The 13,609-nt window shown below is 39.0% G+C and overlaps 1 protein-coding gene across 2 annotated transcripts in view; it reads left to right on the forward strand.

The window, feature by feature from the left end:
• The window catches only part of lyn (LYN proto-oncogene, Src family tyrosine kinase), a 119,797-nt gene that overhangs the window by 80,788 nt on the left and 25,400 nt on the right, over positions 1 to 13,609 (forward strand). For both annotated transcript variants that reach the window (XM_072570555.1, XM_072570556.1), the window contains exons 12-13: positions 9,812 to 9,965; positions 11,532 to 11,663. In XM_072570555.1, coding sequence (XP_072426656.1) covers positions 9,812 to 9,965; positions 11,532 to 11,663 — 286 coding nt within the window. The remainder of the gene's footprint in view (positions 1 to 9,811; positions 9,966 to 11,531; positions 11,664 to 13,609) is intronic.

Below are 13,609 nucleotides of genomic sequence, written 5' to 3' on the forward strand. Positions count from 1 at the left end.
AAGTGTTCCCTCCATCATTTGGGAAACCTTTTATTGTTTGCAGCCTTCTGCATTATGACCTGGCAACATCTTTTCCCTCTTCTCCTCCTGTCCTCTGAATATATAACTTTTCAATGGTTATCCACCCTTTCAATTGTTGATTCAACCCAGAAATTATACTTTTCATTTTTCTGATGACATTAGCATGACTTCCATGCTAATAGGATTTCCAGGTGTCATCCATACTACCATGCTCCTCCTTTATATCTCCATAAATATCAAGACCAATGACCCATTTAAATTACATTACATTTGTAGCTATATTCCAGGTTACATCTTAATTCATTCATCATCCAAAAAAGTCTAATAACATCCATTCTCTTCCCCATCAAGAGTACTATCTCTCAACTCACCTTACTACACCTAAATATGTCAATATTTTTGTTCCTGCCATTCTAATGAACACCCCAATTATTTGTGAAGATTAATCTTCGATTTATCTTCCAATTTTAACTTAACATTTGACACTGATAATATCTCCTCATTACTGAGGTCTTCTTGACTTTGAAAATAACTTCATTTTTTCATTTTCTTGGAACTTGTCAATGTATCACAGTAACACTCCCCATTTCCAGACTTCTGCAATTGATTTTTAAAAAAGGAAACATTGCTCTTATGTGGACAGAATTGTGATGAGTGAAATGGCCTTCATTCCAAATTAGGTCAACACCTTTACGGGAATCTGTTTAAATTTTAATCTTCTTTTACATGCTTTTCCTGTTGCTTTTGTATATTATAATTTAACAACAAAATTCTGCATGCCAAGTGAAATATTTATGGTGAAAGTGAATTAATTACGATCAATGGGTGTTCATAAAATTATTGTGCATGCAAGCTTTGCACATTGTTTGGTTTTCATATTGATTTTGTTTCTGAAATAATGTTTTCCAAAATTAACGTGTGTAATAATTTCTTGTAGATAGTGTTTTAAATAGACCTTTGGGCCTCTTGGACTAGTGATAATTTCAGGGAAGATTTTCCTTTGAGTTGCATTTCTTCCACTGCATTTTTGCCTTTGTCTTGTTTGATCTTTTACAGAATGTGTTCATCATTGGCTGGGCCACAATTTGTTGCCCATCACTAATTACTGTTGAAAAGCCAGTGGTGAACAATCTTGTTGAATCATTGCAATCCACATGGTGTCAGCACATCTGCAGTGCTTTTGGGGAGGGAGTTTCGGGATTGTGTGATTATATTCCCAAGTCAGAATGGTGTGCTGCTTAGAAGGAAAGTGCAGGTTGAGGTGTTCCTATGCATTTGCTGCCCTCATCCTTCTGAGTGATAGAGATCATGGGTTTAGAAGTTGCTATCAAAGGAGTCTTTGAGTTGCTGCAGTGCATCTTGTAAATAATACACACTGCTGACCCTGTGTATCAGTAGAGGGACAGATTGTTGAAGGCATGATATGGAGTGTGAATCAAAGTGGCTACTTTGTGCTGGAATGTATGAAGCTGCTTGAGTGCTGTTAAAACTGCACTCATCAACACAAATGGAGAATATCCCATTGCATTTCTGACTTGTGCTCTTGTAGATAGTGGTCAGGAGAGTCAGGAGGTGAAAGACTCTCCAGAGTTTCCAGCATTTCACTGATTTATATTCTGTCATCAATTCTATCAAATACTAAAATGGAAGAGAAAGGGAATAACAAACCTTGCATCCTGGGAATGTCATCAATGGTTTGCCTTCCCTTATTAATTTTTCTTTTCTGCATGTTCCATTCGGTAGGGACCAAATGCATTTTCTTGGCTTTAAATTTTTAGTGGCTTTGAATTTTGCAATGGTTTCCCGGTGCTCCTGGGAAATTCGCTATTGTAAGTGTTGTATTTTAGGCTGTTGAAACCAGCCTAAAATATAGCATGATTCCAGAAAGTTATTTAAACCATTAGAAAAGCAAGATTCTCTTAATTGCAAAGCTGCTGAAAAGTATTTCACATTAAAAGTGCTAGATCTTGATCATCAAAACTCTTTCAGTAAAACTGAGGTTTGGATCAAATGTAAAACATTTCCCTGGTTTGCCATTTTTCTGCTATATAGGCAATTCAGCCTCAACCTATTTCTCACCTCTTAACTGACTTTTAAAGACGAGATCTTGGTCCATAAAGGTATTGTCTGTTAACATATTGTGCAAATGAGATGTGCTAGTTTAATGTTCCAAATTAAGCAGTTGATAACTCTTAAATCTTCCTTTGCCTTCTACCTGATCTTTTATGGATCCTGCATAAGTCTGCTTTAGCTATCTTAAAGGCCACTGTCACCTATGCCCTTAGGTTGGAGCCAAAATGCTTTAAGTTTAAATTTTTACCTTTTTTTTTGTTTACGTTCCATGATGGCCTGACTCTTCCCCATCTCTTTTATTTGATTTCAAGCACATCGTCATCTCTTTGCCCCATTATTGTCGATTATACCAACCATCTGGAATCTCTCCCCCCCCCTCCATGTATTGATCAAGCTTTCGTTTACCCTTATAATATCTTCTCGTTTCAGTGTTATTATTATACTCATATGTAGTGCTCAGATGAATTTCTATGATTATTTTCAGTTTGCATTAAGACAACACAAGTGACAAGCTTAAAAGGTGTGTTAGCCAAAGTGTAACACAGCCTGCAGACACCACATCAGTCTGTACAGCTACCTACAGACTCAGTTTAAGATTAGATTCTTATCTGCGACAGACTGCTAATGCTAGCCAAATAAAAGTGTGGAACCAAAGCTTTAGAAACCCCGGTCTGAATTTTATCAAATATTTTAGAAGTGTTAATTTTGGAGAGTTTCATGGAGGACTTTTCTCCATAATCTCATTTGTTCTTGTGTGTCCATCCATGGCAGAAATACTTGCCATTGTGAGAATTTTACAGGATTTCACTGCCAGTCCCATATTTAAAACACACTGTGGACCATGCCAATGATGCCACGAATACTCATTGATGATGAAACTAATGGGAGGGAAATGAAAAAAAAGAATAGCTTCTAGTTAAGCTAGAAGAGATACCTGTTAGCAAGGAAGATGTGTTGGACATTTTGAACAACTTGAGGATAGACAAGTCCCCCGGGCCTGACGGGATATATCCTAGGATTATGTGGGAAGCAAGAGAGGAAATTGCAGTACCGTTGGCAATGATCTTCTCGTCTTCACTGGCAACGGGGGTGGTACCAGGGGACTGGATTGTGGCGAATGTTGTGCCCCTGTTCAAAAAAGGGAATAGGGATAACCCCGGGAATTACAGGCCAGTTAGTCTTACTTCTGTGGTAGGCAAAGTAATGGAAAGGGTACTGAGGGATAGGATTTACGAGTATCTGGAAAGACACTGCTTGATTAGGGACAGCCAGCACGGATTTGTGAAGGGTAGGTCTTGCCTTACAAGTCTTATTGAATTCTTCGAGGAGGTGGCCAAGCATGTGGATGAGGGTAGAGCAGTGGATGTAGTGTACATGGATTTTAGTAAGGCATTTGATAAGGTTCCCCATGGTAGGCTTATGCGGAAAGTCAGGAGGCATGGGATAGAGGGAAATTTGGCCAATTGGATAGAAAACTGGCTAACTGGTCGAAGGCAGAGAGTGGTGGTAGATGGTAAATATTCAGCCTGGAGCCCGGTTACAAGTGGAGTTCCGCAGGGATCAGTTCTGGGTCCTCTGCTGTTTGTAATTTTTATTAATGACTTGGATGAGGGAGTCGAAGGGTGGGTCAGTAAATTTGCTGATGATACGAAGATAGGTGGAGTTGTGGAAAGTGAGGAGGGCATTTGTCGTTTGCAAAGGGACTTAGATATGATGCAGAGCTGGGCTGAGGAGTGGCAGATGGAGTTCAACCCTGCCAAGTGTGAGGTTGTCCATTTTGGAAGAACAAATAAGAATGCGGAATACAGGGTTAATGGTAGGGTTCTTAGTCAGGTGGAGGAATAGAGGGATCTTGGGGTCTATGTACATAGATCTTTGAAAGTTGCCACTCAGGTGGATAGAGTTTGTAAGAAGGCCTATGGTGTATTATCGTTCATTAGCAGAGGGATTGAATTCAAGAGTCGTGAAGTGATGTTGCAGCTGTACAGGACTTTGGTTAGGCCACAGTTGGAGTACTGTGTGCAGTTCTGGTCGCCTCACTTTAGGAAAGATGTGGAAGCTTTGGAGAGGGTGCAGAGAAGATTTACCAGGATGTTGCCTGGAATGGAGAGTAGGTCGTACGAGGATAGGTTGAGAGTTCTCGGCCTTTTCCCGTTGGAACGGCGAAGGATGAGGGGTGACTTGATAGAGGTTTGTAAGATGATCAGAGGAATAGATAGAGTAGACAGTCAGAAACTTTTTTCCCCGGGTACAACAGAGTGTTACAAGGGGACATAAATTTAAGATGAAGGGTGGAAGGTATAGGGGAGATGTCAGGGGTGGGTTCTTTACCCAGAGAGTGGTGGGGCATGGAATGCGCTGCCCGTGGGAGTGGTAGAGTCAGAATCATTGGCGACCTTTAAGCGGCATTTGGATAGGTACATGGATGGGTGCTTAATCTAGGTTAGAAGTTCGGCACAACATCGTGGGCCGAAGGGCCTGTTCTGTGCTGTATTGTTCTATGTTCTATGTTCTATGTTCTAGCTTCAAAGGCACAGATGCCATTTCATTGCAAATAACAACAACTACATGAATCAAGCTACACAGGCTACCCATCCTTAGTGCCATACCATGTTAAAACCCTGTCTTCGGGAATGCTACTCTTTCCCTAATGCTTAGCTCAGCATAAAATCGTGTGATTGTTTAATGTCTGAACCATCTATGCCTGAATGCCATATAATAGTTGAAAAAGTTGACTTTTATTGAAAAAAAACAAAAATAAAGAATAAATAACAGAAAAGAGCGGCATTTGTTTTGGGACCAAACAACGATGACTTGTCTTTCGAGCAACAATAAACTTGTCAATGAATGCTTACTTCACCCAAATCATGTTTATCAGAAGTAGTTGTCAATTAAGTCCTGTCTGGCTTATTCTATCCAATGTTTCAGCACTTTGTCATGTTGAAGGTGATGTTCTGATCTTTCTCTTTGAAAGATTACTGCTGCTCTCTCAGCTCTTCATGGTCCATCACATCTCCTCTTTGCCAGCTCCTGTTGTGCAGAACACAGCATGCTAGGATTATGCATTACATTTTCTGGACTGGACTGCAAGGATCTTCCCTAGCACTGACCCAAGCATGACAAACTCATTTTCAGGAGGCCTATTGTCTTCTCCACAACAGCCCTGGTAGAACAACAGACAGCAACGTATCTATGCTCAGTAGTGATCTGTCTAACACCATATTGGTAGTAGCCTTGATAAATTTGTCATCAAGAGATCCCATGCATGCAGATTAGTTTGATTTTAGAGTAGGATAAAAGATCGGCACAACACCAAGGGCCGAAGGACTTGTATTATGCTGTACCGTTCTATGTTCTATGTCTTCAGTGGATCCTTGAAAGCATCAAGTTGCCATAAGAAATTGGAGGATCAGTAAAACCATGCCCTCCACCCCTTCAAAGAAAGGCAATATTTTAAGAGCAAGGTGGTGAATACTTAGTTTAAATGAAAGGAAATCAGCTCCATGCTCTTAAGCAGTTCGAGTAGGTTACTTTTTTTTTGTATGGTTTCACAAAGTTGAGGACAGTTCAGACATGTCAGTCAAGGACTGTGAAATCTTGGAACCAGAATAGCATAAAATTTTATGACATTTAGAATCCTTGAAATCAATAAATTGAGAGAGCTGCACAGAATGTGGGGGTTCTATGCTTGTGGAGTTAATGGCATAACTGTAATGTTACTAGCTAATGAGCTAGGAGCAGAGGTTCAAATCTTGCCAGGGCAGCTTGTGAAGTTTGATTTCATTTATTTATTATCACATGTATTTTTTTACAAAAATACAATGAAAAGTGTTGTATATTGTCGTCACTCTCTAGCGCCATCTTAAAACCCAGAAAAATAAACTAAAATATGGAATATAAAGGCAGAAGATTGAAGAAATAAAGATAAAGAGGTCAACTTCAGAGTCCTTCTTGTTAATTCCTCCTCCATCAGCCTAGTGGCCAGGCAAGCATCACTTTGCTGCCCTACAGCCACTGGAACAAAATTCACCACTCTTCAGTGCTGTCTCACCTTCACCAATGCCCTCGCCACTCTTAAATCCTCACTGGGCCTAACTAATGCAGATACCATCAACGCTGTTGAGTACTACACCAGCCCAAATTCGACTCTGCCACCTCCATGATTCTGTGCTGGATGCAGATACTGTTGGGAACCCAAAGTAGCCTCCAACCCAACAGCAATGAGTCGGCGCTGGGCATATTTTAGTCTGAGTTGGACCCATTTGCCTACCGCCATGAGTCTGTACTGGGCACACCAGTTCGAAATGGGCCCATTCACCGACTGCCAATGCCGTCGTCATGACCAAGCTCTTCAACAAGTGATAACTAAAATAAAAGAGAGAAAAGAAAAAGTAAAAGGAAACAAAAAAAAAGTAGATGAACCCTGGACTCCGAAGCCCTACCTACTGCCATCTTACCTGAATTTAAATTCAAATTTATTAATTGAAATATAATTGAACTATTTGAAATATAAAGGTAGCCCCTGGAATGATGAACAAGACAACTATCAATGTTGTAAAACTAAGTCACCAATATCCTTGATAGAAGGAAATCTGCCATCCTTAAACTGAATCACCTGTGATTACTCTCAACTGCCCTCAAGTTTAGCAAGCCCCTTAATTAAAGGAAATTAGGGATGGGTAACATATGGACTTGTCAGTGAAGCAACGTCCCATGGAACCATATTAAAATTTCTATAGAGTTTGCAGGAATGCCATTTTAGAATTTTCGAGCATTTCTGTTTTAGTTAGCTTGCTTGCTTGTCCATAATTTAGGATGATTCTGACCTCTCAAAATGCCATGTAGAAAAACAAGGATGAAGGTGTATGAATTGAAGCACCTCCAAGTCCTCCTCCAGCTTGAATGGGACATATGTCACTGTTTTATTATTGTTTTGGGGTAAAAATCAAACCATATTATTGGAGTGCTTTCACTTACATGAATTACATTATATGGAACTACCTTCTCAAGTAAAAGAAAAGGGCAACAAATGCAGATCTTACACTGAGGCAGAAAAAAATTTAAAAAGTAGTTTCTGGAATTCTTTAATATTTTTAGAAAGATTTGTGGCCATTTCAGTACTAAAGATTTTAAGTTTCATTCGTCCAAACACACCCACTTTGAAGACAAAAGTAACAATGTGGTCTAACTTCCCGCTACCATAACATAAAAAGGGAACTGAGAAAATGAACATTTGCTGATCTAAATATCACTGGAGCATAATGTGCATGCTTTGCAAACAGATGTGCTGCTCTCCTTTGCAGCAGAACCAACCATAGTGCCACAAATTTGGCTGTTGCTGCTTTTCCCTGAAAGGCAATCCCTCTTCTCCCAAAAAAGCAGCTTCCAAACAGTATACCTTTTGACAGGGGAATGACTACAGGGGACTCCTGCACTACCTGCCCACACTTGTCTTCCTGATGGACACACAACACTTTTCTGTCTGCGTAGCCCTTACTTGTGGTGTGACCAGCTCACTAAATATGCTATCCACGATGTTCTCAGCAAGTGGATGCTCTCATAGTGAGTCCATCGGGAGTTCCAGCTACTTCATGTAACTAGTCAGGAGCTGCAGTTGAAAACTTCCTGCACATATGGTCACCTTGGATACAGAAGGAGTATTAAAATGGGTCAAGTTCTCCTGTCAGTGATATTGTCAGCTGCATGTGAACCAACAGTGCACCCATATCGGCAGGGACAATTAGTGATGCCCTAAACTTTGGTACCATTTTTCTATTGTGTCACAAACATTATTATGGTCAGCTTTGGAGGAGACTGGGCAGACATGATTCCACTATAACTCCCTGGAATGAAATAAGGAATTCTCACATTCATACTTTTCATTTATTAATATTATTGAACACAAGTTCTTCCTCTGAGATTTGCAATGGGGTTACATTTAATTCAATTTCCAGAAACTGCAGATTATGCAAATTACCTTTATTAGATGTAGAATGTAGAACATAGAACAGGATAGCACAATACAGGCCATTCAGCCCATGATGTTGTGCAGAGCATTTATCTTAATCTAAGATCAGCCTAACCTACACACCCCTCGATTTACTGCCATCCGTATGCTTGTCCAGCAGTCGCTTAAATGTCCATAATGTCTCTGACTCTACTACCACCGCTGGCAATGCATTTCATGCACCCAACATTCCGTGTAAAGAACCTACATCTGACATCTTCCCTATACCTTCTTCCAGTCACCTTAAAATTATGACCCCTCGTGACAGCCATTTTTGCCCTTTGGAAAAGTCTCTGGCTATCTACTCTATCTATGCCTTTCATTACCTTGTACACCTCTATCAAGTCACCTCTCTTCCTCCTTCTCTCCAGTGTGAAAAGTCCCAGCTCACTTAACCTCTCTTTATAAGACAAGCCCTTCAATCCAGGCAGCATCCTGGTAAATCTCCTCTGCACTCTCTGAAGCTTACATCCTTTTTATAATGAGGTGACCAGAACTAGACATAATATTCCAAGTGTGGTCTAAGCAGGGTTTTATAGAGCTGCAGCAAAACCTCAGAGCTCTTAAACTCGATCCCCGTTAATGAAAGCCAAAACACCACACCCCTCCTTAACAACCCTATCTACTTGGATGGCAACTTTAAAGGATCTATGTACGTAGACCCCAAGATCCTGCTGTTCCTTCACACTGCCAAGAATTCTGTCTTTAACCCTGTATTCAGCATTCAAATTCAACATTCCAAAATGAATCACTTCGCAGTTATCCAGGTTGAACTCCATCAGCCACTTCTCAGCCCAACTCTGCATTCTGCTAATGTCTTGTAGCCTGCAACAGCCCTCGACATTATCTACAACACCACTGACATGTGTGTCATTGGCAAATCTACTAACTCACTCTTCCACTTCTTCATTGAAGCCATTTATAAAATCTACAAAGAGCAGAGGCCCAAGAATAGATCCCTGCGGGACACCACTGCTCACTGACCTCCAGGCAGAATACTTTCCATTCGCTGTCTTCTTTCGGACAGCAAATTGTGTAGCTAGACAGCCAAATTTCCCTGTATCCCAAACATCCTAATTTCCTGAATGAGCCTACCATGGGGAGCCTTATCAAATGCCTTACTAAAATCCATATACACCGCATCCACTGTTTGACCTTCATCAACTTGTCTCATCACATCCTCAAAAAACTCAATAATGCTTGTAAGGCAAGACCTGCCCTTCAAAGCTATGCTGACTATCTTTAGTCAAACTATATTTTTCCAAATAGTCATAAATCCTATCTCTCACATTCCTTTCCAGTAACTTTCTTACCACAGATGTAAGACTGACTGGTCTGTAATTCCCAAGGACTTCCCTATTCTCTTTCTTGAATAGCGAAATAACATTTGCCTATCTCCAATCATCCAGTGCTGCTCCTGTGGAGAGTGAGGATGCAAAAAGCATTGCCAGAGGCGCAGCAATCTCATTCCTCACTTCCTGTAATAACCTTGGATATATCTGCTACCGCCTTGGGGACTTATCTATCTTGATGCTTCCCAGAATTTCCAGCACATCTTCTTTCTTAATATCAATCTGTTCAAGCCTATTAACCTGGTCCACTGTGTTCTCACTGTCAACGGGTCTGTACTATCTGTAATATTTGTATCATTTGTTGCTGCAACATACAAGAGAAAACCTTTCTAAAATAATCTATTATATTCTATTATAGATTGCAGAGGGAATGGCATTTATTGAAAGAAAAAATTACATCCATCGAGACCTTAGAGCAGCCAATGTTTTGGTATCTGAAAACCTGATGTGTAAAATTGCTGATTTTGGCCTTGCTCGAATAATCGAAGATAATGAGTACACAGCCAAAGAAGGTACATTTCAAAACTCTGCTTGAAACTGGATGGGAATTTCAAAAATGCTTAATTAAATAAACAGCTACAAACATAAAAATAAAGATGTTTAAGAATAAATGAGGTGTAATTAAAATGTTCAGTTATAAAATGAAACTGAAAGATGACTGACATCTTTCTTGTGATTTGGAGGGGGCGGTGTTGGATTGGGGTGTAAAAGGTAAAAATCTCACAACACCAGGTTTAGTCCAAAAGGTTTAGCTTTCAGAGCACTGCTCCTTCATCAGATGACATTTTATTTGTCCTTCAGGAATTTGAAGCAGAATTTCCTTAATGTCCCCTTCTCTTCATTTGGCATGTTTATGTTATTTTCCCAGGGCTTAGTGCTTCCCTTACATGTTTCCCACTCAGTGGATTCTATGTGCAATCTAGGGGCTTATTTTCAGTTTATATGCAGTCTCCAAGCTGCATTAATGTCCTGGAATCATCATTGAACTGATTTACTTTAAAATTTTAAATAATCAAACAAGTGACAAATTCATTAATTCTGTGCATTGTTTGTCACAAAATCAAGAAACTAAGTGATAGAATTTGTTATATTTTAGTATCTGATGTCAGGATAAAAACAGTCACCAATTCAACCAATAATTTGTGGTGATTTGTTATGAATTGAGTTTTAGACATTATATGAGAAGAATATGTGAGTTTTCAAGCATTCCCATATATTTCAGTCACTTTAAGGTGATTAAATATTTAGTGACGTACTGGTAGAGGTCTGTATCAGCACACTCTGATGCATGAGGATCATGGTGTGCTTTGTTAGAGAAAGGATGTCGAGCTTTTGCAGATGCCAATGGATTAAAAGTCAGTTAATTTACAAAACTTTGTTTCAAGTCTCTTAAATCAGATTTCTCACTTGCACTTTGAAAATGTAGCGCAATAGTTAAGAACTTTTGCTAGTTAAACATTGACTAACATTTGCTAACAATTTTTAACAAAATCTCTGAATTTCAAATGGAAATCATGATGGCAATAGCATATAACTATCATAAGTGATCTTCTGGTGTAGTGGTAGTGTCCCTGCAAGTCCCACCTGCCATAGAGGTATGCCCTTCCTGAATAAGGGCTCATGCCCGAAACATCGATTCTCCTGCTCCTTGGATGCTGCCTGATCTGCTGTGCTTTTCCAGCAACACATTTTCAGCTCTGATCTCCAACATCTTCAGTCCTCACTTTCTCCGCATACAGAAATTAATTTGGTGCAAAGTTATGGCATCGTGAGCATTGTGACAACAAATCAGCTGAAAAGTTTAATTACTATTTAGTTTTCATATAACCTGTCTGATTCTAACAACTTCTTTTGACTCGTGTAAAGATTTTTAAACTTTTATTTTGTCAATCTCTCTTCCTTGGTTTCTTTTCTAAGTTATAAAAAGGGTGTGGTGGAAGAGAAGATATGTACTAAGTTGTCATATTTATACATAGATCAGTATTTATATATTATCTTTATACTCTGACATTCTTCAGTGTTCTAACTTTGCAGGAAGTTGAGTCTCAAAACATAATTGAAGTTTTTTTTTGTTTCAGGGGCTAAATTTCCAATAAAATGGACAGCACCTGAAGCTATAAGCTACGGGTCTTTCACGATTAAGTCAGATGTTTGGTCCTTTGGAGTTCTCCTCTATGAAATAGTCACATATGGAAAGATACCATATCCAGGTAAGTATGATTTAGAGATGCCGGTGTTGGACTGCGGTGTACAAAGTTAAAAATGACACAACACCAGGTTATAGTCCAACAGGTTTAATTGGAAGCACACTAGCTTTCAGAGTGTCGCTCCCATCACCTGATGAAGGAACGACGTTCTGAAAACTAGTGTGCTTCCAATTAAACCTGTTGGACTATAACTTGATGTTGTGCCATTTTTAACTACATTCAGGTAAGAGCACCCACACTAAGCAGTTTCTGATCACTGGGATAATGTGATAGAAGGCATAATTTGACTTCCAAAGGATATCATTCATTATAACACAGCTACTGAAGTTGTAAGAAATACAAGATAAGGAGGATTATACACATACCAATGTTAGTTACAAAAGAACAGCTTAAGATTTATTTAGCAATCTTCATCTTTCTGTTAAGGAATTAAATAGAAGAATTTCTACGGTGATTCGAAATGTTTTTTTTTACAGTTACTTAAGTCAAAAAACGGAAAAGGCATCTTTTGGTTCATCTTTTCTTTCAAACGTTTACTTAGTAGTTTAATGATCCAATGGTGTAATTAAAGGGTAGAAATGAAGAACTATTTGTTATTTTATTGTAACTCTTCTCCAACTTTGATTAAACCACCTCTTGTTCTTCACATTAGTACCAATACTTTACTTCAAGAATTACCTTTAGCATAAATTCTTCATAGCTGCAATTGTTTATACATAATAACATCCTAGTGAACTTTTTTTTTCCCCTGAATGCATTCATCTTTCTGTTGTACAATTGCCCAAAACTGTTGTACAATGCTCCAATGACATTCTAAGATCTGGTTCAATTTCAACATAATTTTCTTTTATATCCTATCTCTTATGACACAAAACTAATAACTTTAGATTTGGAATTAGCCACATAAAAGTGTAGGCGAAAGTGGGTACTGCAGACGCTGGAGATTAGAGATGAGAATAGTGCTGAAATCGCACAGCAGGTCAGGCAGCATCTAAAGAGCAGGAAAATCGACATTTCAGGCAAAGCCCCTTTGTCAGGAATAGGGGCTGCTGCTTTCCAGCACTACTCTAGTATTGATGCATAAAAGTGTCCACAGAGTAAGATAATATTCACTTTTTGTGGGGCTCTAAATTTGTGGCTTCAGACTGCATTCTCCTCACTCAAATGCAAGCTGTTAATAATATGAACACTTTGTTCTTTTTATGTTCATAACTGGATTTTACCTTTATGATAAAGAGGCAATTCATTCAATCACTTAATCTATGATGTTATGAGCATAATCCTCAAAACAACTGGAAACAGGTGCTAAAAAAAAACCACAACTGGAACGGTCTTACTTTCTCAGGTATATTTTAGCTACTGCCCCAAAATATTTCATGATTTTGGATTTAGGAGACTGTAAAGACAGGCTTTTGAATGTCTTTTAATTTTGTGCTTTTTTAAAAAAAGCAATTGTGCATGTTTTGAAAAATAAGGAACATGACAGGGCATAATGTCAGTAGCTGCTTGAACAACCAGTAATTGAAGTTTGGTAACAGACAAATTGGTGATCAGGGGTATAGCCATTCAAGCTAGGAACAAGTTACAGAGAGAGAAAGTGAAAAGTGCTTGGATTTCCCCTGCTCAGGAGAACTCTCTGTTCTCTGCAGTCAAAGCTCGTTAGACTGGAAAAGAAACAGTTAATCCTTCTTGTCATGGTTTTAAGCTGTGACTTTTAAACTTATAAATCAGAGGTTTTTTTCATAGATATCTTGTGTCTCTTAGCAACCAATGAAAGTGTGCAGAGAATGATGACTGAAAGAGAGCAGAAGAGTAATAAGGATAATCTCAACAGCAGTACCTGGGAACAAAAACTAGTGAACTGTCTGTACAGTTTTTCTATGTTGCCCAAAAGCCTAATTTCCTTGTTTGGCTTTTTTTTTCCTGTCTATCTATCTTGTGTGTAAGGA

This window comes from Chiloscyllium punctatum, chromosome 5 (genome assembly GCF_047496795.1).
Source record: "Chiloscyllium punctatum isolate Juve2018m chromosome 5, sChiPun1.3, whole genome shotgun sequence".
Lineage (NCBI taxonomy): Eukaryota > Metazoa > Chordata > Chondrichthyes > Orectolobiformes > Hemiscylliidae > Chiloscyllium > Chiloscyllium punctatum.